At 52.7% G+C, this 24,432-nt stretch overlaps 12 protein-coding genes; 8 read left to right on the forward strand and 4 right to left on the reverse strand.

Moving 5' to 3' along the window:
- Nucleotides 1-327: 327 nt before the first annotated feature.
- On the forward strand, nt 328-1,151 carry RCC_01831 (uncharacterized protein; the record flags this gene model as incomplete). XM_023767116.1 has 3 exons in its annotated part: nt 328-414; nt 503-625; nt 696-1,151. The coding sequence occupies 3 exons, from the start codon at nt 328-330 to the stop codon at nt 1,149-1,151; spliced, it is 666 nt and encodes a 221-aa protein (XP_023622884.1).
- Nucleotides 1,152-2,178: 1,027 nt separating this feature from the next.
- On the reverse strand, nt 2,179-4,484 carry RCC_01832 (uncharacterized protein; the record flags this gene model as incomplete). XM_023767117.1 has 3 exons in its annotated part: nt 2,179-3,436; nt 3,525-4,256; nt 4,408-4,484. The coding sequence occupies 3 exons, from the start codon at nt 4,482-4,484 to the stop codon at nt 2,179-2,181; spliced, it is 2,067 nt and encodes a 688-aa protein (XP_023622885.1).
- Nucleotides 4,485-5,499: 1,015 nt separating this feature from the next.
- Nucleotides 5,500-8,609, forward strand: RCC_01833 (uncharacterized protein; the record flags this gene model as incomplete). XM_023767118.1 has 4 exons in its annotated part: nt 5,500-6,644; nt 6,699-7,689; nt 8,080-8,426; nt 8,498-8,609. 4 exons carry the CDS (start codon nt 5,500-5,502, stop codon nt 8,607-8,609), a joined length of 2,595 nt encoding a protein of 864 aa, XP_023622886.1.
- A 778-nt stretch (nt 8,610-9,387) lies between these two features.
- RCC_01834 (uncharacterized protein) lies at nt 9,388-10,121 on the reverse strand (the record flags this gene model as incomplete). XM_023767119.1 has 2 exons in its annotated part: nt 9,388-9,839; nt 9,899-10,121. 2 exons carry the CDS (start codon nt 10,119-10,121, stop codon nt 9,388-9,390), a joined length of 675 nt encoding a protein of 224 aa, XP_023622887.1.
- A 1,665-nt stretch (nt 10,122-11,786) lies between these two features.
- RCC_01835 (probable aldehyde dehydrogenase A) lies at nt 11,787-13,298 on the reverse strand (the record flags this gene model as incomplete). Its single annotated transcript, XM_023767120.1, has 1 exon — nt 11,787-13,298. The coding sequence occupies one exon, from the start codon at nt 13,296-13,298 to the stop codon at nt 11,787-11,789; it is 1,512 nt and encodes a 503-aa protein (XP_023622888.1).
- Nucleotides 13,299-14,208: 910 nt separating this feature from the next.
- Nucleotides 14,209-15,840, forward strand: RCC_01836 (probable choline dehydrogenase and related flavoproteins; the record flags this gene model as incomplete). The annotated part of the gene is made up of 1 exon (XM_023767121.1): nt 14,209-15,840. The coding sequence occupies one exon, from the start codon at nt 14,209-14,211 to the stop codon at nt 15,838-15,840; it is 1,632 nt and encodes a 543-aa protein (XP_023622889.1).
- Nucleotides 15,841-16,211: 371 nt separating this feature from the next.
- On the forward strand, nt 16,212-16,597 carry RCC_01837 (uncharacterized protein; the record flags this gene model as incomplete). XM_023767122.1 has 2 exons in its annotated part: nt 16,212-16,262; nt 16,343-16,597. The coding sequence occupies 2 exons, from the start codon at nt 16,212-16,214 to the stop codon at nt 16,595-16,597; spliced, it is 306 nt and encodes a 101-aa protein (XP_023622890.1).
- Nucleotides 16,598-17,254: 657 nt separating this feature from the next.
- Nucleotides 17,255-17,617, forward strand: RCC_01838 (uncharacterized protein; the record flags this gene model as incomplete). Its single annotated transcript, XM_023767123.1, has 1 exon — nt 17,255-17,617. One exon carries the CDS (start codon nt 17,255-17,257, stop codon nt 17,615-17,617), a length of 363 nt encoding a protein of 120 aa, XP_023622891.1.
- Nucleotides 17,618-18,418: 801 nt separating this feature from the next.
- Nucleotides 18,419-18,994, forward strand: RCC_01839 (uncharacterized protein; the record flags this gene model as incomplete). XM_023767124.1 has 2 exons in its annotated part: nt 18,419-18,803; nt 18,873-18,994. The coding sequence occupies 2 exons, from the start codon at nt 18,419-18,421 to the stop codon at nt 18,992-18,994; spliced, it is 507 nt and encodes a 168-aa protein (XP_023622892.1).
- A 1,054-nt stretch (nt 18,995-20,048) lies between these two features.
- Nucleotides 20,049-20,642, forward strand: RCC_01840 (probable ADP-ribosylation factor; the record flags this gene model as incomplete). XM_023767125.1 has 2 exons in its annotated part: nt 20,049-20,570; nt 20,619-20,642. The coding sequence occupies 2 exons, from the start codon at nt 20,049-20,051 to the stop codon at nt 20,640-20,642; spliced, it is 546 nt and encodes a 181-aa protein (XP_023622893.1).
- A 774-nt stretch (nt 20,643-21,416) lies between these two features.
- Nucleotides 21,417-22,924, reverse strand: RCC_01841 (related to pantothenate kinase; the record flags this gene model as incomplete). XM_023767126.1 has 2 exons in its annotated part: nt 21,417-21,708; nt 21,759-22,924. 2 exons carry the CDS (start codon nt 22,922-22,924, stop codon nt 21,417-21,419), a joined length of 1,458 nt encoding a protein of 485 aa, XP_023622894.1.
- A 418-nt stretch (nt 22,925-23,342) lies between these two features.
- Nucleotides 23,343-24,188, forward strand: RCC_01842 (uncharacterized protein; the record flags this gene model as incomplete). The annotated part of the gene is made up of 1 exon (XM_023767127.1): nt 23,343-24,188. The coding sequence occupies one exon, from the start codon at nt 23,343-23,345 to the stop codon at nt 24,186-24,188; it is 846 nt and encodes a 281-aa protein (XP_023622895.1).
- Between the last annotated feature and the right edge of the window lie 244 nt (nt 24,189-24,432).

A 24,432-nucleotide genomic window follows, 5' to 3' on the forward strand; every position in this document is an offset into this window, starting at 1 on the left:
ATTTTCGCCGCGCTTCTTCAGCAGCTTACCGTGGTGGTCACTGCCACCAACGTGCAGAAGAGTGTTAAGAAACCTTCGGATCTTAAGACTTGCGTGGGCTACACTTTCCATATGCATGTTATCTTCGAACTGTTATCGTATCGAAATGAATTGGGGGTGTATTCACTTCGACGGAAACCCAATTTCAGTGCTCCTTCCACTTCGGGCTAACGTGCCGCGAACCTCGGCATGATGTACACCGTCGATACCAGCATGAATCATGATACCTTACACCGCTCTCGCCAAGAAACACCTCAACATCAAAGTACAGGAACCACAGAGACAAACATGCCTACCGAGAAATGGCAAACAGCATTTGGTGCCTCAGTCCCCAAGGACACGGACTCCTTTACCATCACCGCGCCGCCCAAGACCGTAAGCAACCTCATAATGACCAAAACGCCTTTTGTTGAAGCTGAGGCAACTCCTCGTTCTCTGAACCCTCGCCGACATTACTTGATAGGACATCTGGCGGCCAGCGGACGATGACGATGTCTTCAATGCACCCATGATCTACCAGAGGATAAAAGCCTCTGACTTTAAGAAAATTGAGGCGACAATGTGGGCACCCTGGAAAACGCAATATGTGAGCTATTCTCACCGAAGAGTGACATATCTACAATATAACATGTGCACCTTCTGWCTCTTGAAATTAGGACCAAGGAGGCCTCGTAATCGCATTTCTCAACTCATCAACTCCAAAGACCCCAGCAGATCCCAACGAAGAAGTCGCAGCATTCAAGAATTTAAAATGGATCAAAGCCGGAATCGAATTCTTCGGCACGGAATCCTGTCTTGGAATCGTAGGAACTGATCGATACTCGGATTGGAGTCTCTCGCCCATGAACAAGGAATATCATCAAAAAGCCAAATTTCGCGCTGAGCGTGATGGGACGACGCTTTGGATTTATGCTGCTCAGGAAGGCGATGAGAAATTGAAACCGATGCGGGAGGTCAAGTGGGCGTTTCTGGAGGGGAGAGGGGAGGGGGATATTTTGGTGGGTGTGTATGCGGCGAAACCGACGCCTGAGGAGGGGAATGAGAAGGATGGGGCTACGCAGAAGGGGATTGAGGTTACCTTCTCGGAGCTGGTTCTTGTGAAGGATGAGTGATGTTGTGACGAAGATTGGGGTTTGTCTGGGTTTCTTTTGGACTATTCTCAGTGTTCAGATTTGACGTATGTATCATCGTTCACGAAGCATGCAGCACACACGTCTCGTCACCATGTCAAAATGTATGTCCGTACCTACAACCATCGACGCATGAGCATAGGGTCTGAGGTGAGGATCAGACCCCATGCTCACGTTCTGGGTGATGTTGCAAAGTGACAACAATGGCAATTGATCACTGGGTAAGTCATCGAAAAAACATTAAGGCGGTCCTATTCYAGCTTCTCTCTCGTTCGTTTCTGGTCTTTCCTTTTTGTGAAAAGACCTGTTTCATGCTCTGTCTGAGACAGGTAGATGACATCACTCTACTCGTCAGTACACTAGCGTTGGATGTGACAGGAGGGAAGGCAAACATGTCCCACCCACGAAGTCTTGACACGAGTAGTTCTATGCATCCCGACTTTGATTTGCCTGTGACGGCCTCCAGTATTGGCTGTCGTTCGAAAAGTATTCGTGTTGGTCGGTGGCAGACAGTCGTGCTGCATGTGCAACGAATCACAACATGGCCCCTTGGCAAGTGAGTTGCACTAAAATTKCCCAGAATGTTTCAGTGCCATGTTTGATCGGAGCCGAACACGTGTTCTGTGTGAGGTCAATCCTTCAACTGTGCACTCCTTCCATCTCGGGACCGAGAGGAGCCACCAACATATAATCAGAGCTCTCCGACGTGTCCTAAGGTTTCTAGGTCCCGGCACCTCGAAGTGTAGTTCACTCCCCAGAATACTGCAATTCAGCGAACTCCTCGGCCAATTCAGCTGAGAATGACGTGCATTTAGCGTCGGTCCGCTTCTGGTCGATTCCCCTTATGATGCGTTATGGGGCCATGTGCATTGCGGAAATAGACAAGACGTCTAATGAATGCTCATCGGGTCGATTGGGGCTCTTGTCGCATGGACTGGGGCTGGATTGATTCTGTGCGATAGTCCTCGGACCTGACGGTCCATTTCTTGAGTATTGTCACGTACTTCACTTACTGCTGGYAAAGTTCGGACGCCAGTCGGTCAAATTCTGTCCAATCGATGGCATCCAGATCCATTCCAAGAACGGGATCAGGGTGATCCGCAAGAATGTTCCGCCCAAAATTGGGCGGTGTTGGCACGCGTCCAAAGTCCAGTGCTGGAACACTCGACCGATAGCCATATGTGCTGCTGAAGCCGTCTATAGGCTTGAATCCTGGAGATGGTAGGACCGGTCGATAAAGGCTCGGCTTCTCACCTCCGGCTTGCTGGTCTTGCTGCATCTTGGCCGCGTTAAGCAGGGCATGGATACCATCCAGGAGAAGGCTCTTCCTCGGACCTAGCTCTAGAGATGGAATAATGATCTCGAAAGCCATCTTGATCAGCACCCATGCTCGTGTGACATTCCCGCCAGACTGTCGCAGACGTGTTTGCCGCAACAGGCTCACCAAGGCGTACCACTGGAAATGGGCCTGCCAATGCCAACGCCACTGCTGGACGGCTGGTTCGCACCACAGGTCCAATTGAAGCTGCAGCAAGTCTTGACTGAGGATAAAGGCATTCTCCGAGAAGCCGTCCGCATTTTCCCACTCCCCTTCTAGATCTACCACTGGCACTCTTGCGACGAGGCGCAGCTTTGCAGCAAACGTTCGAGCAGTGTTTATGGAGAGCCATTGCAAGGGCACAGYCGGGTCACAAGGCTCAAGGATCTCCTCGGCGTACCGCCGCTCAATGCGTTGCATAATGAGCAGCTTTTCCGACGTTGGCATGGTCGTATCCTGGAGTTTGTGCCATGTGCCTTGAGGACCGGAGATGTTCTGGAGACTGCGAGCGACGGTCATACTCAAAACCCTTGCCTGTAGATAAATAGCCTCAGTCGGGGCCCTTCCATTATCGGGCAGTCGAGCCATTGTCGGGAAGAGATCGCTATCGTTCAGGTTCGCTGGCGGACCAGTCTCGTAGTCATTCCCCATGAGGTCGCCGTCTTGTCCAACCAGCTCAGCCATCCTTCCATCAAAGTAGACCAGTCCCCACCACAACCTTCGACGCATTTCCGTCTCGAACGGTGTGAGATTGAGTGAGGTACCATCGCGAGGCAGACCCAAAGTTCCCGCTATGCGTATTGCAAGCCCAAACAACGACCATACGGTTTGAAACTCTCCTAAACTTCGCAAGGCCGCCAGATAGAGAACGAGAGCTTGGAGCACGTTGGTGTCTGTAGTTGTGATGAAGCCAGCAGCCGACAGGGCGTTTTCTGCAGCATTACGATACCTGAAAGGTAGAAAAGGTCAGCCTTTGCTCTGGATATTGAATGTGCTCGGGCTTACAGCCTCGGCCATGCATTCCGGGGTGGTCTTACTTTAACAAAAGATTTGCGCGCGTGTCCTGAAGCTCTTTGCGACACTGGTCGTCCGTCAAGGAGACTACACTAACGAAGTAGATTGCGGATGTCAAGGCCTGCTCATTCCTAGAAAGACCCGAGCGTGCGATCTGTCCAAGTACGATGTGTTGAACAGACGGCGCATGAGAGATTTTCATGACCGGATCGATGTTGGCGCAGAATATTTGCCATAGGAAAACAACATGATTGACGGGAAAATGCATGGCCGCAGGTGTGTCGGCTGGTAGCTGGCCGGGTCCGAAGAGGAAGCTTCGTCCCGGAGCCATATCATCGCTGCGAGAGAAGTCCTCGTGTACCGCATGTCCTGAATGTGAACCGTTTCCATTTAGTCGCGGGGTTGACGTATTCGATCCGGGACTCCCAGCAGGATTGCCGGTGGAGATGGCAGACCACAAATGGTTATTCACATAACGCCCATCCGACACCAGGCGGGCGGTGATGGAACCATTGGCAACGCTGTCCACCGTGCTGCTGTTGGAGGTGGAGTTGGAGTCTGGTGAGGTATGATCGTTGATTGCAGTAGCACGGAAGGTGCCCGAGTGGGTGGAACTCGAAGGACCTGCATTGCCAGGTGATTGTCGGGTCGCAGCCGGAGACCCGCCCGCCAGGGTATTCCTCTTCGCCCTCTTCCTCGGGGCGTTGAAGGCACATTCAAGGCCGCTCTTGATACACGGTGCACATGGAAATACTCTATCCGCGAATAACGGGTGTCAGCGATGATGTTTCCTTCCAAGCCTCTCGGTGAAGCCTGAACCTTGGCATGGCACGGCCTGACCAATCTGTTTCGCCGACGCTGTAGGCCTCTACAGTGAGTAAGGTAGGTGACTGTGGTATTTCTTACCTGTTGCACTTGACCTTGCGACGTGCACAGACCGCGCACGACGGAGTGTGGTTATCGCGCTTCTGCGACGAATCCATAGCGTTGCGGCACGCCGATGGGACCCTCCACACCACTCATTCTCCGCGAGTAATGATGTCCATGTCAAGCCTCGGTCGCCCCGACGGGTATATTATTATATTGTACGGTGGTATGCGACTCTGGAGACTCCCGAGGCGAGCAAGAGAAGTATACAGTGCTTAGTCAATCCCATCGCCAAACGCCAACGCCACCGAATCCTGGCCGCCCGCTTTCTGGCGGTCTACCACGTCTTCTTCGGTCAATCGTCTATTTTCTATCCTTGACTCCGCGTGATGGTCTGAAACCAGACCAGTCGCACGTCGCCATACATTTGATGGAGCAGATCGTCTCGGCCAGATGCCGCATTACATGACATGTCCWGCGACGACTGCTCGAAGGCTGTCCCTTTTGTTGCGTCGAATGCGTATAGCGTTGTTCTCATGAAGGGACCGCTTCCCGGCCAAGTTTGCTCGACCGACTGCGGACCCCAAAGCATTGAGACGCTTGCGACAGATCTTGATGCATGTTGAGATGAGTGATGAAAGGTGTAGACTGCTTGAAAACATTCGGTCAAAATGGCCAATCAGTCCATCACTCCAAGTCAGCCTTTGCGCCTCGGTCTCGAGTCCGCGGTGTAACTCAACATTCAGAGCACATTGATTGCTGCATGTAGGCTGCAAAGAGATTCCGATGATGCATGTGGAACCTTTGTACTTGGAGTCAGTGTTGTCAATGTGAGGGCGTACTCCACCTCGGTCAATAATTGCGATTCTCAGCAATGCCAAAGTCCTCCTGTGCTCAGTCAGGGTCTTCCGTTGTTCTTGTTGCCCGACTGTGTGGCCGTGACGGCTTAGAATTTGTGCCCATCGCGTCATGCGACCTCGCAGTTTCCAAAAAATCTACCACTCGTGCCTCCACCCCACCTACCCTACACATACGACTCACCACTTGCGCTTCAACCACCGGGAGGCGTTTTGTGCATTTTCTGGCGTTGGGGTCATCCGTTTTCCTTCCGAGTCGCGCAAAATCGACACAATGGGAGACTCGTGGCGGGGAGATGCATATCGCACGCGCGGGTACAATGACAACAGCTACGAACACGACCGCGGTCCGCCACCAAGCCGATATGATCGCGATCGCGACCCGCCGCAGCATGAGCCTCGAGACTACGGTAGCTACCACTTCCGCGGTGCAGCGCAGCCCGACAACTACCGCACACATGCCGACAGTTATCGCCCGCAAGACCAGCGACCGCCGGACTTCAGCTTCCGGGCAGCAGGCCCACCAGCCCCGCACTTTCCGCCTGCTGCACCTGGCCAATACAATCAACAGGCCACCCAGCGGAGAGACCGCCGCGGCAATGACTATCGTGGAGGTGGTAGAGGAGGGTCGCGCGGACGGGGCCGTGGAGGTCGCAACAGAGCAGCCCATGCGCGTGACCTCATGGCAAAGTCCAATCGCGCTGCCACGCCGGAGCAGATGGAGGGTATGAAGGACGACGGCAAGGCGTACTTTGTTGACAATGTCTCCTCGGACGAGGAAGAGGATGCTGCCAGCACTGGCGGAGACAACGACGAACCGCCATCCACCAAGCGCAACAAGACCACCACCGCACGTGCCGATGCTTCGTCCGCACCGAAATGGAGCAATCCGGACCCGTACACGGTTCTGCCGCCCACCGATATGTCCATGGCACCCAAGAAGGACATTGTCCAGACTATCCGCAAGGCCAAAGTCGAAGCTGCAAATAAAGCGAGCAGTGCCAATGCGATCAAGGAGAATGTCGATTTCATCTCCTTTGACGACTTCAACGACGAAACCATGGATGAGCCAAATGTCGAGGGGTCTGAAGACGGAGAGATTGAAGACCACGGCGGTGTTGATCTCGGTTTCGACATCACGCCACGGTTTGATCGCGAGCCTTCTGTTGGCGTCCCGCCGCCTCCCCCGGAGGTTCTGATTCCCGAAGCCCGCGAATTGACAATGCCATCCTATGACTCCTCCCGCGAGCAGCGAAACGGCGGCCAAGTCGGCACCATACTCAGCAACAAACGCAAACGTGGAATCGAGCCGCTCACGTCTCATGCAGGCGTAATTGTCACAGAATGGATGTCAGATGGAAGCAATCCGACGCCGTGGCTTCGTGAAGATGCAACGTTCACATCGCACGTCGGCCTTCAGTAAGTAGAACACCCAGGTGAAAGCCATTTGTAGTGTCAGCTAACATCTGCCAGTAGGTTGCACAAAGAGTTGGTCGACTTCCACGAGTTCGTGCGACCATACTCCTTCGAAGCAGAGTGTCGTGAAGATCTCATCAATCGGGTCCAGCGTGCCATCCGAAGTTGGAGGGGGGCCAGTGATGTCGAAGTCCGCAGTTTTGGCTCGTTTGCATCGGGATTGTATCTCCCAACTGCAGATATGGATCTCGTTGCGGTGTCACCGTCTTACCTGCGCTCTGGGCACAAGTCATTTTGCCAGAGAAAGAACGAGATGTGGAACCTATCACATCATTTGAGCAGGACTGCCAAGAAGAACTCAATGGTTGTGATTGCGAAAGCAAAGGTCCCGATTCTCAAATTTGTTGACGAAGACACCGACCTCAAGGTCGATATCTCCTTTGAGAATGACTCCGGGCTACGTGCCATCGATACCTTCCTCGATTGGAAGCGTGACTATCCCGAAGCTCCTCAGCTCGTGGTCATTGTAAAGCAGCTACTCGCCATGCGCGGGCTGAACGAGGTTCACAGTGGCGGTATAGGCGGTTTCACAATCATCTGCCTTGTGGTCAGCATGTTCCAGCTCATGCCACAGGAGCAGAGTCGTAGTGGCAACCAACAGGGAAGACTGGGCGAGCTCTTGCTCAACTTTCTCGACCTCTATGGCAACAAATTCAACAGACATACGACTGGAATCTTAATGGATCCTCCTGGCTACTTCAACAAGCAGACGGATTACTGTCCTGCCAGAATCAACCCTACCGGCCTGACTATCATCGATCCGAATCGCGCCGACAACGACATTTCTGGTGGATCGAAACAGGTCGAAAGCGTGTTCAAGTGCTTTCGCGGTGCCCTCACGCTCATTCAACATCGACTTGATGCGATTAGCAAGGGTGAGAGCGACGACCGAAGCATTCTAGGATGCGTTTTGGGTGGGAATTATTCCAGCTTCATCAAGCAGCGTGAAATCTTGCGCAGATGTGCGGCACGCCGCCAGTCTCAACCTGTAAGCAGCGTACTCTCCTTGTCATCAAGCTTTCTTCCCGACAACACACAGCAAAATGGCCGCGCTTTGGCCGCCCAGTTACCTGAGCGTCCACGTCTTCAAGGTGAATCTGGGTCTTACCAACCCAGCTTTGCCCAGCACAATTTCTCCGACACCGCTCATGATTACAACAACTCCACGACTCATTCGAGTTTGGCCTTGCAGTCCCCGTTCCGTACAACGGCGGGTGCTCCTTATCTCACAGGCTCCTACGCGGATCCCGCTCCGCTGGAGCACCCGAGACACCATCTGCCTCGCCTTCAACCATGGGAGCTAACCAGTCTGCGTGCACCCTTCACTGAAACCGAGCGATACTGGATGAAGTTTTATGCACAGCCTAACAGTTTGCAGGATGCATCATTCCGCCCTGCACAGCCAGCACACCCACTGCCGCCGCCACCACCAGCTCGGCAACCTCCGCGAGCACCTCCACGAGCACCTCAGCATACTCTGCCTCCACGACCTACTTCTCAGCAGGATTACAACTACTCGCAGAGATCCGCCTATGCGCCGCAGCCGGCTGACTACATGCAGCGTCCGCAAGATTACCACCAGCGTCCAGCGTACAACAACTACCCGCCGCCGCCGCCGCCGCCTTCGATAGGCAACGTCTCGCAATCCAACATTCTAACGCACTCGAGGCGTGGCACTCAGAACGGTGATGGCGGCTCGCGCAATCCTACCGAGTCCCAGGCAGGGTAAGCTTGATCATGACATGCATTGTTCTACCGTAATGTATATCTTTCGACCGCTGCTGACATTGTGATAGTCAGGCAACAGGTGCATCTACAAGACCTGCGGAGCCGAAGAAGCGAAAAGGCCGGACCAAGGCCAAGAAAAACCTCACAGGTCTGCAAGGCGATCCCATCGACCTCACCTGATCGGCTCGACATGTCTTGGGGAGACGATGCGAATGACGCAATGACACCTCTACGATGCATCAACATGGAACGCAGCGAGTTTATGGATGGGCAAGGTAACGCGTGATGCATATCACCAGCCACGCTCAGTGGCTTTTTTGTTCATCGCGAGGGCGCGGTCGGTTCTTTTCTGTTTTTGCTTTCCCTCTGCACGAGAGCAAGGAGTGGATGATACCCGTGTACTATTAAACTTTTATTGACAGCCTTACAGGACGACGGCGCCGTGGTGTCATGCCAAAAAAGAGCCGGGTGCCTCGCTGGGACTCATTGTGCATAGCGACTGCYTCTTAACGGCGCCGCCCGTCCTGCCGGAGTCATTGCGTATCGTGTGTACCTTGACTTCTCATCACAAACCCTCWCATCAATAGTATCCAGCGAAAAGCGAATGAAAGGACGAACGGCCGAAGAACGAGCCGCGAAACTGACGTACTAGACATTGAGAAACATGAAAGAAAACATGGGAGTGTCGAGATGACATGAACTGAATGAGCTTTTGGTCATGCAAGCGAGACTACACACCTGTCTCAGGACGAGATTGCACCGATCGCCATCTCTTGCTGTGCGTCGGAGACTGCCCTTTGGAGTTCTTCAGCCACCACCCACGTCAATACGCTTCCTCTTTTCCTTTTGGATTTGGGCCTGCCGTTGATGTCTTTTCTCATCACGTTGCTCGCTTGATGCGAGTGCGTGAAGAGGAATTGTGACCGATCGCGCCTGCTCTCTCGAACGCTACTCCATCTCAATCTTGTGATTTGGCCGCGCCAATGCTCTCCAATGGCGACCCTGTAGCTGGTAGTGCTACCGTCGTGCGTCTTGCCGTGGCGGCTCTGATCTGTACCAGAGAGTTAGCTCTGATTCGGCGGGCTTCCTCGGGCGTCGCTGTGTGGCCTGTGTGCGTGGCGGCGCGGGTCCGGCCTGGCATCTGGACGGGACGAGGAGCGGTCATGGCGGGGATTGTGGGTGAGGCGGTCCGGGGAGCTGGCAGGGAGAAGGCATGAGGAGAAATTCTAATTGAGGATCTAAAGGCCGGTCCATTGGGAGGGTTGGAGGACAGGGGGCCTGGATGCGGGTTGGGAGAACGGCGGAATTGTTGGCGAGGAGTCTGAGTAGTGGTGGTGGTTGTGGGAGCGGACGAGGAATGATGGATTTGCAGCTCTATGCTGCTGGCATTGTCGTCGTGGTGCATTGCTTCTTGGGAGTGTCAGTAATATGTCGTAGCATCTGTAGGTGTCGATAATTCTATATATTACCATGTTGAAGGATTGCAATGTTCCTCTTGTGGATGATCTTGCGCCAGAAAGCAAGGAGGCAGACGCAAATGATGCCGTAGACGAGGGTGGCAGAGAGAGTGGTCCAGATTATGTAGGCGAACTTGTTGTCGCTAGCGGCGCCCACCAGGTTGATGATCGCGCAGGCGAGGGAGACGAGGGCGAGGGCGAGCAGGATGAGGAGGCTCAGGGCGTAGAAAGACATCTTGGTGGTGATAGTGTGAGGATGTTATTTGGAGAGGAAGCAGATTCTCAGAAGGAAGCGACATGGCTGCCGTGGGAAAAAATTGTTACAATGGTTATTTTGCTGCTATTGTTGATTTTCCGAATGTGGGTGTGAGTGAATGGATGAGTCTGAAGAGAGTCTCAGGGGTTGGCGACGTCGGAATTTGCGCGCATTATCTCAATCCTGAGAACAATGTTAGTGATTCGACAGACTGGTACAAGGTGGCTGCCATGTTTCTCTGTCGGAAAGAGATCAATGACAGAGTTGGAGTCCCTCCTGCTGTCAAGGGCCTCTTGATGTTATAAGACGAKGCGAGACGCGAGCATGAGGACTTTCCTGGAGCCCCTAGTGGTATAGATCTTTACGAGTACCGGCAAAGTTTGGCTGGGAGATGTCATGCTGCACAATGGCAGACGTGGATGCAGCTGGAAAGTTGTGCCAAGAGTAATCTCAGGGGTTGGCGACCTTGGAGTTGATGCGAAGATATTCATCGCTGTGAGACACCAAAGCGCTCTAGGGGACTGATGTACATTTCTCCCTATTGGTATGATGCTAACCAAGAGGCGGAAGGTAGCTCTTATCGTGTAGAGCTTCTCTATGATGTAGAGGCAAACGAGACTCCAGCAGAGAGTCGTTCTACTGGCGCTCGGTGGGACTTGGTTATGAACGCTACCAGACCTGGGCGCGAGAGGTAGTCATTCCAAACAAACTATGGTTATGGTATTCAAGTGGAGAGATGCCTCAGGACACTCGGGAGGGTTTGTGACGACAAAGTTCATACTGATTACTCCATCTCCATGTAAGGATCGGTGGGCATGGCTTACCATTGTAAGCATCGACAACCCAATTTGAGGCTAATCTTCCCCCGCAGAAAGTCTGTGTTTCTAGAAACGTACCAGGTGCCATAAATGAGCTTTCCCATGGTTCTTCCAGGGCTAATTCAAAACGATAAGATCACTGCCATTGCCTTTGTTGGTCAGAGGATACTGAAGGTCTAGTGACACTAACAATCCCCTCGACGTGCTGCTGCATAAGGTCAGTTACTTCTTCTGTCCTTAGGCATGACAATGTGGAGCTCGGCGACATAAGCAGTTGGTTCGGAGAACAACGTGACACCCAAGCGCTGAGTACTCCTTGCCAATGCTCTGTAGCATCTGACCGGCCGGAATAAGGCCTGGCCATCTCTAAGTGCATCAGCGTGGCCTACTCAATTGTGACCTGGAACTTGGAAGGGAGGATCCTCGGGTATGGCCGTAGTAAGAATGATGCTAATGTAGGAAATATCMCATTCCAAGGTCAAGAAACATGCAAGTGTCACCTAGCCGGCATCTTGAATACATGTATGTGCTCCACGCGAATGTGAAAGTTTTAATTGAGATGGAAATCAATCTACGCCGAGACGAACCTGTCTTCACAGTCGCAGCATCCGTTTGATGTACACTGGGCATTGTCTGGGCATGTCGTAAGCCACCGCCCGGCTACCCAAAAAGGTGGCGACAAGTCGATGATTTTGATAGTAGGGGAGAAAGTCTAAGAAAGTCCAAGTCCAACAGAGTGCTAGAGAAGTTTTTAACACTTTCATGGGACGTGGGAAAGCAAGGATTCATCCGAACAGTGTGTATCATGGAAAATGTGCATCTTCATTCATAGCTTTGGGAAAGCAGTAGCGACCTTTCCAGCCATCTCCACCAGCGTGCTTTTGTTTTGCACCCAGTTCTCCAGCCCTCTAGGGCCATTTTCGACTCCCAATCCGCTTAATTTCCATCCACCCACTGGCATCTCCGCTGGTGACTCTCCCCAAGTATTGATCCAAGTAATGCCGGCTGAAAGTTGCTCAACGATCCTGTGACCAAGATCTATGTTCTGGGTAAAGATGCCCGCCGCCAGACCCATTTGCGTGTTGTTAGCACGACTCACGAGATTCTCTACCCAAGAATCGGCGGAGTCATCATAAGGCAGAATGCACATGACGGGTCCGAAGATCTCATCGGTCGCGATAAGCATATCATCTGTACAGTTTGTGAATATGGTTGGCTTCACCCAGAAGCCCTCCTTGGAGGCCGTAGAGGGAAGGTCGGGCACACCCAGACCGCCGGAGATGAGCTTCGCCTTGTCGACCTCGATACCGTGTTTGATGTACCGAAGCACTTTCTGCTGGTGCACTTGAGACACAAGCGGCCCGAAGTTGGTACTCGGATCGAAAAGGTCACCAGCACGGATGTTGCCAACTTCCTCGAGTAGGCGCTTCTCGAAAGCAGATAGCATGGACTTTGGGACAAATACCCGAGTGCCGTTTGTGCACACCTGGCCAGTGGAGAAGAAGTTGGCGAGCAGAGCCCCGTTCACAGCATTGTCGATCTCGGCGTCTGGGAGAATGATACAGGGCGACTTGCCGCCCAACTCCATAGTTACATATTTCATGCCTGCCGCTGCAGAGCCTGCGACTTTGCTTCCTGTCGATACCTGACCGGTGAAAGAGACCTTGGCGATGTCCGGGTGGGAGGTGAGCATAGCGCCGACGTCGCCTGGGCCTTGCACAACGTTGAAAACACCAGGTGGCACGCCGGCTTCAGTATAGATCTCGGCCAGCTTGAGAGCGTGGAGAGGGGTGAATTCTGAAGGCTTGTATACCATACAGTTACCCGCAGCGAGGCATGGCGCGGACTTCCAAAGCGCGATCTGAATGGGGTAGTTCCAGGCTCCAATGCCCGCGCACACTCCCAAGGGTGCCTTGGTTGTGTATACCCAAGCATCACGTCGTAGCTTAGTAGTCTCTCCATTCAGACCGCCGGATGCTACGAGATTAGCATAGTACTCCAGGACATCCGCTCCAGTCACCACATCTACGGCACTAGTTTCCGAGAAGGCCTTTCCGGTGTCGTGAGTCTCTATTGTGGCCAACTCATCATTGCGTTGGCGAAGCAGTGCTACGGCTTTGAGCAGTATTCTTGATCTTTCCATTGGTGGTGTGGCAGACCATGATGGGAAAGCATCTTTGGCCGAACGAATTGCTGCATCGATGGAGGATTTGTCTGCTTTACATATCTCCGCAATCGGCTTGTTGGTTGATGGATCTATGCTTGTGAAGGTCTCCGTTGTGGTCTCACGTTTGCCACCATAGTAGAGCGACTGCTGTTCGTACTTTGCGGACGCCATTGTAGGATTGATTAAGATGAGACTCGAAAATGATCTTTCCACTGTTCGTATTGCTGACGTTCGGAGAGTTTTCGCGTGGGCTAACAACGGCCTATGAAAGAACAGGAGAGAATGACGACGGTGAGTGAAAGTTTTCCCGCAGTAGAGTCCGATTGGGAAGCAGCATGCGATATGGGCCGCCCGGGAGATTGTCATATGATGTGTGCGGGCTGCGGGACCAGAGTTTTGACACCGAGTGTGTCCGGTTCGATGCAAACGCAAATGCACGCGGTCCAATGAAAACATGTCCTAGTCGGATCACACTCCCGCCATTCCAATGGGTGCACTACATGCGGGAGCGACGAAGATGTTCGGGGAGCCGGGGACCAAATCGCTGGGACGCTGCCTCTCTGGAAACACATATCAACGAGGAGAGAAGGATTCACAGCGGCATGGGCCGGAGCACACCGCGAGCAAACTCTCACCAGAAGAAGTCATCGAGCTTCTCGAATGCCGCGAAGTCCCTATTCTAGGTACTACCTTACTGTGGACGTCACCACTCAAGGTTTCGGGGCCAGTCTGAGATCCAGGCGCACTAGCGTGGCGGCATTGAGCTCGATCTCAACGGCGCAGACGGCAACCCACGGGCAGCGCTCGGAGCCCGTGTCAAAGTCGCGTGTCTGATCGAGGAAGATGCGAATCTGATCCTTCACCAACAAAGGTGGGGCCCAAGGATACAGATTTTACTTTATCTGTGGCATTCGCCTGGTGTTGCCTCTGACTTTTTTTTATCTTGACATCCCCATTTTGTCTTACATCCTCGACAATCTTGGTCTCCTTCCCTCACCAGGCGTTCGCCTTTCCACTCACTTGACCATCCTCATATCATCACGTTCACCTCACCTCTACAACCTGTCACAACACCGTTAGCATGGCCACTACCAACGAGCTTCCGGCTTCAGAAGTCAACAGCTATGACTTTATTATTGTTGGAGGTGGTACTGCTGGGTGCGTGATTGCRTCCCGACTATCCGAATACCTGCCCAACAAACGGGTGCTGCTGATCGAAGGCGGCCCCTCTGATTTCATGGATGATCGGGTGCTTCTCCTCAAGGACTGGCTCAGCTTGTTGGGCGGCGAGCTCGATTATGATTACCCCACCACTGAGCAACCACACGGAAACTCGCACATTCGACACTCCCGTGCTAAGGTTTTGGGTGGCTGCTCTAGCCACAACACGCTTATTAGCTTCCGTCCGTTTGAGTACGACTGTAAGAGATGGGTGGCACAAGGCTGCAAAGGATGGGACTTTAAGACCTTCACACGCCTGCTGGACAACCTTAGAAACACTGTTCAGCCGGTGCACGAAAGGCACCGCAACCAGCTCTGTCTTGACTGGGTCAACAGCGGGGCTGAGGCTCTCAACATTCCAGTAACACATGACTACAACAAGGAGATCCGATCAACAGGAGCCCTCCACCCAGGCATTGGATTCTTATCCGTATCTTACAACCCTGACGATGGTCGACGAAGCAGCGCCAGTGTCGCTTATATCCACCCAATCCTGCGCGGGGAAGAGCGACGACCCAACTTGACGATCCTGACCAACGCTTGGGTGGGCAAGATCAACTTGTCGGGTTCTAAAGTTACAGGTGTGAATGTGACGCTAAAGGACGGTACCTCACACACCGTTACTGCCAAAGCGGAGACTATTCTCAGTGCAGGTGCTGTAGATACTCCTCGTTTGATGATGTTATCCGGTCTGGGCCCAAAGCAACACTTGACAGACCTCGGAATCACAGTTCACAAGGACTTGCCCGGTGTTGGTGAGAACCTGATCGATCACCCAGAGAGCATCATTCTCTGGGAGCTGAACAAGCCAGTCCCCGCCAACCAGACCGTCATGGACTCCGACGCCGCTCTCTTCATCCGAAGAGAGAAACCCAATGCAGCAGGCGGTGACGGTGAAATCATTGACATTATGGCTCACTGCTACCAAGTGCCGTTCGTGTACAACACCGAGCGRCTTGGTTACGATGTTCCAGTTGACGCCTTCTGCGTGACTCCAAACATCCCTCGTCCTCGCTCTCGCGGTAAGCTCTACCTTGTGAGCAAGGACCCAAGCGTGARGCCAGCGCTCGACTTCCGCTACTTCTCCGACCCAGAGGGGTACGATGCCGCCACTATTGTTGAGGGTCTCAAGGCCGCTCGCGAGATTGCCAAGCAAAAGCCTTTCGCAGACTGGATCAAGCGTGAGATCGCACCTGGTCCCGCAATCACCAGCGATGAAGATCTCAGCGAGTATGGTCGCCGTGTCGCCCACACCGTCTACCACCCTGCAGGCACTACTAAGATGGGTGACATTAAGACAAACCACATGGCTGTTGTCGACCCGGAGCTTAGAATCCGTGGTCTGCAGAATGTTCGTATCGCCGATGCCGGTGTCTTCCCCGAGATGCCTTCCATCAACCCCATGTTGACGGTTCTCGCCATTGGTGAGCGTTGCGCCGAGATGGTTGCTCAGACATGGGGATGGACTGGAGCAGAGCGTGCGAGGTTGTAGGCGCGATGAGATGATGTGATGGTACGACCATGAATGAAACCGTCTTGCCAAAGAAAGAATTACACGTCTCGATACCCAGCACAAATTGAACGAATCAACAAAACATCTTCTATCACGAGGTTCGAAAATACAAAATGGCATTCACGTGCAACCGTAATCGCGGAGAAGACGCGCACGCGTTCTAGCGCGGAATCTTGCAGGCTTCCTTGGAAGTCTTCTTCGCCGCACCACGGACCTTGAATCTTGACCCGATAACTCGCGCAAACAATTAGTTATGTCAAAGTGACAGCAAACACTCCTGAAGCTAAGCTCCGCTTTCACTCGCCTCCTCATCATCTATCTCTTACACTGCTTTCACGAACACTGACTTCATGCCGCCCAAATCGACTCCGAGCTCTACGAAAGAGGCAAGATTACAGAGGGTATGTTCCTGCTACATGAGTGCGACATTACTGACGCCAGCTAATGATACTAGCAGTGTTGTTTTACAAGAGAGTCACAGAGCTGGATCCCACGAAACGAGTGCCATGGACCAACCTTTCCCCTGCGTCCCTTGAGAGAAGCGAATGTGCGGAAGCCATATCGGCTTGCGATACTGCTCCAACTTTACTTGACCCCAATTTCAGAAGACTACGAGGCCATCAAGCAGAATAACGTTGTGCGGCGAGCTAAGTGTATCTTTTCTTCGATCGATATAATGACCTGGCGACTGTGGCTGCTGCAAATCTTGCTGCTTGGGAAACAGAGAATGCACTGACGGGATGTGCAAAACTGTATGCTGACGTTACTGAGCGGGTCGTTGACCTGATTATGGCCGGAAATGAGATTATTCTCAATCAAACCTACGCTGCGAGTGTTGATACGATACATTATTTCGCGTACATAACAATTTTTCAGCATGAGTGCTGCTGAATTTTATCTCATCGGTCACGGTAAACCAAGATGAAGCACTGTCACAATCGCCAGGGCCCATCGTCTCGATTTTGCCGTTTGGCATTGGAACCGAACCGAATCTGGTCTTCGTAAGATTGAAAGATATTGGACCAAGCTGGATTCAACGGGCGGGCGGAGAAGCAGTCTAGGGCCCGATCTCGAACGATGCTCGACACCGAGGAAGAAGAATACGACAACTCGACAGACTTTTGCGACGGGTTTGACAGCGGTAGTAGCAGTTCTGGCGGTAACGCTCACGAAATTGAGCGATGAAAAGCGCTGAGCGGTCATTAGGTACCCTTCGATCAGAGCAGAAGCTTGAAGTACCCTGCACCATATCTGCACCATCCAGTATCACTTTCAAACACAAGCACTGCGATTTAAGTCCACTCATCGGCACCAAGCACCAAAAAGGCTCCACTTTACTCGCGTACAACAAGCCTGCACCCACACGAAGTCAACCACATCCACAACCAACACCATGCAGTTCACCGCCGTTCTTCTCTTCGTCGCATCGACTCTGGCCGCCACTTCTTCCCCAATGGCACAATGCGCCACCGAATTCACCTTGTGCCAGCAGAGCGCAAATGCAGTCACCCTCTTCACAAAGTGCTCGACTCTGTTGGCCGCCTGCGCTGCATCTGGAGCCATGACCACGGACGATGAATCCCTCGGCCAAACCATGAGTGATGGTTTGAGGAAGGCTTACCGAAAGTGTCGGGAGGAATACAGTTCTTGCAGGGGCGCTCCACGGGCGAACTTGAGCACTTGCGCTAATGAGGCTCTTGGTTGCTTCGCCGATGGAAAGAGAAGATTCGATTCGATCTCGATTTCTAGCAAATGAGGTTTTCGTTGCGAGGAGGAGGGCTAAGATGATGAGGTGGCTTCGAACGGCCTTGCTTTGATTGTTACGGCATGAGGGCGGGTGTAGAGTTGGACGAGAAGACGACTTTGTAATTTTAATGATATTCGATTCACTGTACAAACATCAGCAAGAGAGTCTTGCAAGTATCTCATGCGCCCCCTATCTTGTCACTGCTATGGTATTCCATCCGTCCATAGGGCTTCCTCGCGATCGAGGATCGCTCTCGCTTGTGCTACGGCATACTGCTCCATCGATTCGTCGTCCGATTATGACATTCATTAACAGCGTCATATCAAACCAATTCGGCATGTTCCTTCTCGTGTTCGATTTAGTAGCTGCTGCTACTGCTTGACAGCTTTAGTAGGTCGAGTTTAGAGGTCAGGCCTACGACACTATACCTACGGACTTCCCGATGCGGTAGAATTTGCGAGCGKYYWWWKWTYWRYRATRCGGCGWCCMMCSAGATCKACACAGCTATGCACGCATATTCTATTTTCGTGGCAATGATGCAGAACCACACGACGTTTAGCATGTAACTTAGCATGCTAGCTATACACGTGCGTACGGGGAAGCAATGTGACGTCGTGTTGGAAGAAATAGAAGCTTCCTTAGGTAGTAGATGAAAAATATGTGAGAAGGAAAAGATATATAACAAGTGCTCTCCAACCGCTTTCAAGACCATCAGCCACAGCAATTCACAAGCAAGCAACACTTCCCTCAGCACGAGACTTACCAACAACGTTACCAAATCACCAACAAAACCAACGATCTACCGCCACAATGCTCTCCAACACCATTCTCATGGCCACCGCCGCATTCCTGGGACTGACGGCCGCCCAGTCGAACATCGTCACGACTTACAACTGCGATACCTACAAGAATGCATGTGCCGCCGACGTCGCCGCCGGCAAGACCGCTCAGGTCGTCTGCGACAAAGGCTACGATGCCTGCCTTGCATGCATCACCCTGGAGCACTCGTGCCGCGTTGGAGCTGCGGACTCGTACCCTTCCCAGCTGCGCTGCACCTCCAGCGCCGAGGCTTGCTACGAGATGGCAGTCAGCCCTGGGCAGACGCAGGGCTACTATGGCTGCAAGGAGGCGTTCGCAAGCTGCAACGCTGGGCCYTTGGCGAACAGGAGCTTGTGTGCGAGCCAGGATGGAGCTTGTAAGTTCATTGAAGCATGGGACCCGAATACTTCTGAAGATCCAATGACTGACGTTTTCACTTTTCCAGGCAAGAGCTGCCAGAAGAAGGAGAATGAGTGCAGAAGTGCGCCTCATGCGAACCAGAGCTACTGCTCTAGCCAGGCGGGCAGCTGTTTCGTCAACGCAGTTACGTCCAACGGCTCCCTTTAATGGCCGACAGCAGAGCGGAGAAGAGGACGAGATGGCATAGCCGAAAGCGAGTAACATGTAAAGGAGCATTTGATATGATCGTAATATTTGCTTTTTAGATTACTGAATTGAAATTATCTTGCATCAGACCAACCTTGTTTGGAGTTCAGACCACTACTCCAGCTTGCACCGCTTGTACAACGTCCGTATATACCTATTATCACCATCGGATGCGCGGCTGCGGGTAGTATAGCTTGGCATGTTCCCAGAGAATCCAGCCTAGGGCAGCGTGAGATGGGCATTGAACCGCTCTTAGTCAATTCCATCCCATTGCATGCTGTGGCTTTAAGACTCCAGATACCTGAGATTGCAGTGGAAGGAGTCTGTCGCAGCGCTATTTGAGGGAACTCCGAGTCGTCGTTCGCATTGGTCTCGAGCGGAGCGGAGGCAAAGTTGCGCTTGGCGATGCCATTTCACTAATATCCCAATCAGCGATGTTCAAGAACAGAGGGCGTGATGGCTAAGGGTGTGAGGGACGATGCGAGTCATATTGTTGAGCTTGACGGCTTCTTTTAATAATCAGGGTGATCATGATTGAAGGGTTATAATCATTCGAATGGGATGAATGGGATGGAGTTTGGGGGTAACGCGTACCTTTGATGCTTATGTCTGGCGCCGTCTTCTCACGTGAAGCACGCTGGCGCCAGACGAGGCTCAGCTCACAAAGTGAGAGCCCGTGGTGAGGTGGTGTGCAGTAGTTGTGGAAAGGAAGGAGGTGAAGAAATGCGCGACTGACAAAATTTCGAGCGCAGACTCAATCTTTTTTTAGCACCGGGACGCATCAAAGCTTGAATGACATTAAACGTGGCCGGTGACCGCTCTCGTAATCCACGCGAGAAAGTGAGGGTACACATTGCATCACACGACACACGGTGGTATGTACCGTACATCTTTTCTATTAAATCAACAAAGCGTCTTTACGCTTCCAGAACTGAACGACGACTACGAACCCCTCAAATCCGCCTATCAAAACCATCTCGTATAACACATCCGCCACACAAAACGATTCTTCAAGATGGGCGGCGCCCTGTCCCTCTTCACCAAGCTCCTCTGGACGAAGAAGGAGATTCGCATTTTGATTCTCGGCCTTGACAACGCCGGAAAAACCACGCTTCTATACCGACTCAAAATCGGCKAGGTCGTTACCACAATCCCTACAATCGGCTTCAATGTCGAATCCGTCATATACAAAAACCTAGCATTCAACGTATGGGATCTAGGCGGTCAGACATCCATTCGACCGTATTGGAGGTGCTACTATGCGAATACTGCGGCTGTTGTGTTTGTGGTGGACTCGACCGATACGGAACGGCTAGGAAGTGCTGCAGATGAACTACGGGCGATGCTGGATGAGGAGGAGTTGAGGGATAGTGCGTTGCTGGTGTTTGCGAATAAGCAGGACAGTCCTGGCGCAAAGGGCGCGGGTGAGATCAGTGAAGTACTTAGGTTGGGCGAGCTGAAGGATCGGAACTGGAGTATAGTGGGCTGTTCGGCAGTAACAGGCAAGGGCGTCACAGAAGGCATGGACTGGCTTGTTGTGAGTATAGCTTCTGACAGTGGACCGATCTTCGCTGACTTGACTTAGAACACGGTGGGCGAGAACTCATGAATTACGAAGGACTTGATGATGCTGAAATATGCGAGTTGGAAGAGCATAAACTGGATGCATGGAACATACAGGATCAATGCATGCATGTGCATAATGTACAGGCAAACTGTGCGTGCGGATGAAACGTCTTCTGAAGACCGACACTGCTGCTATTCCGATCTTTGTCCAGATATGCATGATAATGCAGTGGACCAGAGGAGCATGACACCAACAGGTGTGCTCTTTGTCTAGGGCGAGGCCGATAGGCCGCCAAAACAGCGGGCTTTCCAGATCCCCTGTCGAGGAGGAATGTATGTGGCACTATCCTCTCATCATGTCCCTTTTTCTCCTACTGTGTCGCTTCCTCCCAGTTTCGGGTTCAGAGCAGTATAGATACTCTCTGAGAGTACGACGGCTGTTGTATTGCAAAAGCAGCTTTCCATGGTGTAGCTGCATAGGCCTCTATCTGAGCGAACATGCTCGCATGGGTCGCGAGTCATTTGCCTTCCTTGCGCTCATGGCCTTCTCCAATTGCTCCCCACTCAAATTGGCTGTCCAAAGCCGGCTCCTGCAAACAAATTACCTCTGCAATAGCGGTTGCTGATTTTGGTGGACGGGCGCCTTCCCATGATGGGATATCCAAAGCTTTGCGCGAGGCTCGCCGACATACGCGCTCCACTTGACCTTCAGCTCCGAACCGCGATCTTTGAAAGGCTTCCCTCCTCCATTGTAGGGCCTTGGTCCTGTGACGAGACCAAGAGTGGGGTCGGAGACGGGCAAAGCTTCCGTGCAGTGTCACGCATTCTCCTTCGTCTTCTCTGTACCATCCACACCACCTTCCTCATCTGTGCCCCCGTTACCTCTCCCCCAGCTCGGAGGATTACGCTTCACGAACGCACCAACAGCTCCCAGATACCCTTCGTGTCTCAGAAAGAACGCTTGCYTTCCGCCTTTACTCCAGAATTTGATGGCGAAAGACAGGGTATGGATTGTCTGTTGATGTCCTCGAATGAACGAGCCGCCGAAATAAATCCTCTTCAGATCATGTTTCTCTGACTGCAGATATGCGATCTGCCCAATGTTGTTGCTATGCCATTCGTTAGCTCATTCTTTTTGTTTCTCGCCCGCGCAACTTACGATATCGCGTAGAGCAGACTTCGGCTGATGTCCTCTGGCTTGAACATCCTCCCATCGCCCACAAGTCCGCTTCCGGCGTCAACATCCATATCCGTAGTCAGATTCGTGAATTCTGATTTTCGTGCAGCTTTCTCACTCGCATCGCCATTGCTACACCCACTTCCATCYTCTGCTCTTCGCTCGGCTTCACGTTTCCTCTTTAGGACTTTACCGAAAGAACTTGCGATGGTCCTTTCCGAGAGCCCAATCTTCTCATATCCCATTCCCTCACCATAGATGTCTCCGACGAGCAAGTCCACCGCAGAATTGTCGCCCTTGTCCGCCATGGCGAGCATGTCGTCGAAGTTTCTTGCGCCTGTGAGGAGGGATAGTAGACCCCAGAGCGTTCCACCCCCGAGCGAAGTACCTCCAATGCGTTGATATTGCGCAGGGCCAGATACCTTGATCATGCTGACTCCAGACCCAATGTTAACCAGAAGGTAAGGATAAACATCGCTCCGAGGATCTTGAAATGAGACGACTTCCGCCTCCTCATCACCGTCGGATTCTGGAGTAGGATTGAAGACGAACACTTCGTTTGGAATGGTCGTGATGAAGAAATCCAACCCTTTGATCAGACATTCCATTTCGTCTTCCCGTTCCACTTCTACACCCAGTCGTTCGCGGATTCGGTCGTAGAATTTGAAGGCGCCGCCACCGGTAGCCATGATGCTCAGTTTGGTCGCTGGACCTCCGGATATGCGTTCATTGGCCTGATGCTTGATCTGCAGAGTGCGAAGGTATTCGATACAGTCATCGATTTTCTCTGTCTCAAACGACAGAAACGATAGACGGCCGCCGCTCTCGGCTCCATTTTCCCTTGTGAAGTAAACGACTTTCGCAAGAGAGCCACCGATGTCTGCGGYAACGTGTGAGACGACAGATGTGTGGTTTGGTAAGCGTATGTCACGTTTGTGATGTTGGAATGATTGCTCCTCGCCGCCTTCGGAGGTGCTACTCCCTGTGGGAGATCTTTCGGGAGATTGGTCGTCATCTTCGTGATCGATAATGTAAGCTCCTGTAACGTTGATTTTGATGGATCCGGGCTGGGCGATGGCCGCTTGCATGTCCGTGGATGTAGACAGACGACGCTTCTTCAGCGTCGGGCGCTGAGGATCGGCAGCCATGACTTGGAGGTTTGCAGTGAGGCTGTTGATTTTGTTTGGTGACAGGCACGTGCTCACGTCCAGATGAGGCAGAAAGCTTGCCGGGGCTTGGTTATCCGCGTGTGAGTAATGGCCGGTTGACTGAAGTGAGGTTGAGCAGCATCTCAGCTGGCAGATCTGCAGTGAAAGGTGAATGGTATCAGGGACAACATCATACGACTTCCCTCAGTTGGTCCAGATAACAAAGAACGTACGAATGAGGTGATATGTAATGCTAGCAGTCCCCTGCCCATAGTCCGTCCGAGGTGCGGCATTCGGCAAATTGCCGTGGGGCGTGGACCCTTGCCGACAGAACCTGGAAGTTTGACCGCGCCGCCGCGGAGCTGAAGAATTGCATCCAGCGACAGCCTCTAACATCCACTTCCGCCACATCGCAACGATGGGCAACGACGGCGGCAGCATCCCAACACGCCGCGAACTAGTCAAGGAGGCGGCGCGCAATCCGACTACAGCGCAGGTGAAGGAGGCGCGGGCGGAGCAGGCCGGGTATGGATGGTCCACCGATCCCATCTCGCGCGAGCCACTTGTCGCGCCAGTAGTATCGGACAGCGCAGGCAAGCTGTACAACAAGGCAACCATCATTGAATTCCTGGTCGAGGGTGCGCGCAAGGACGACGCCGAAGCTCAACTACACGGCGCAGTCAAGAGTCTCAAGGACGTCGTCGAGGTCAAGTTCGAGACGGACAGCGAAAATCCCGGCAAGTGGAAGTGTCCCATCACCGGCGAAACCCTTGGACCGGCGAGCAAGGCGGCGTACATTGTGCCATGTGGGCACGCCTTCTCTGGTGCTGCCATCAAGGAGGTTTCTGGCGAGAAGTGCCTCACGTGCGAGACTGAGTACGCGAGCAACGATGTGATCCCCATCGTTTCTGTCACGGAAACGGATATCGCACGGCTGCAACTGAGGGCCAAAACGCTGGCTGAGAAGGGGCTGAGTCATTCGCTAAAGAAGATCGCCGGCGGGAAGAAGAGGAAGAAGGGCGCTGAAGACACGGAGAAGAACAAATCAGAGGCCGGTACGGACATCAGTAGTACCATCAATAACGCTTCCACTGCGAGTATCGCCGCCAAGGTTCGGGAGGAGCAGGAGAAGAGCAAGAAGCGGAAGACGGAGAGCGAGAACGTGCAGAGTCTGTTCTCCTCTCGCGATCAGAGCAAGCCAATGGGCAAAAGCTCCGACTTCATGAGTCGTGGCTACAGTCTACCGACTGCGGCGAAGCAATGAGGGTCACGGTTGAGCGGCCGACGTATCACCACGAATGCTGCTGCATGACATCCTCCCGACCCTGTGCGTACCGAACGCACGTAGGATCTCCTCCTAGGAAGCTCCTTCAAATAGTTACGAGCGACGCTGACTTCCACAACTTCACTCCATCTCTCAGGGTCTCGAATTATTGCGATACGGCGAACACAGCGCATTGCGCGACTCATTGGGATTTCCTTGCGGTGTTGTGAAAAACATTGGATCC

The sequence above is a fragment of the Ramularia collo-cygni genome, assembly GCF_900074925.1.
Source record: "Ramularia collo-cygni strain URUG2 genome assembly, contig: RCC_scaffold02, whole genome shotgun sequence".
NCBI classification, from domain to species: Eukaryota; Fungi; Ascomycota; class Dothideomycetes; order Mycosphaerellales; family Mycosphaerellaceae; genus Ramularia; species Ramularia collo-cygni.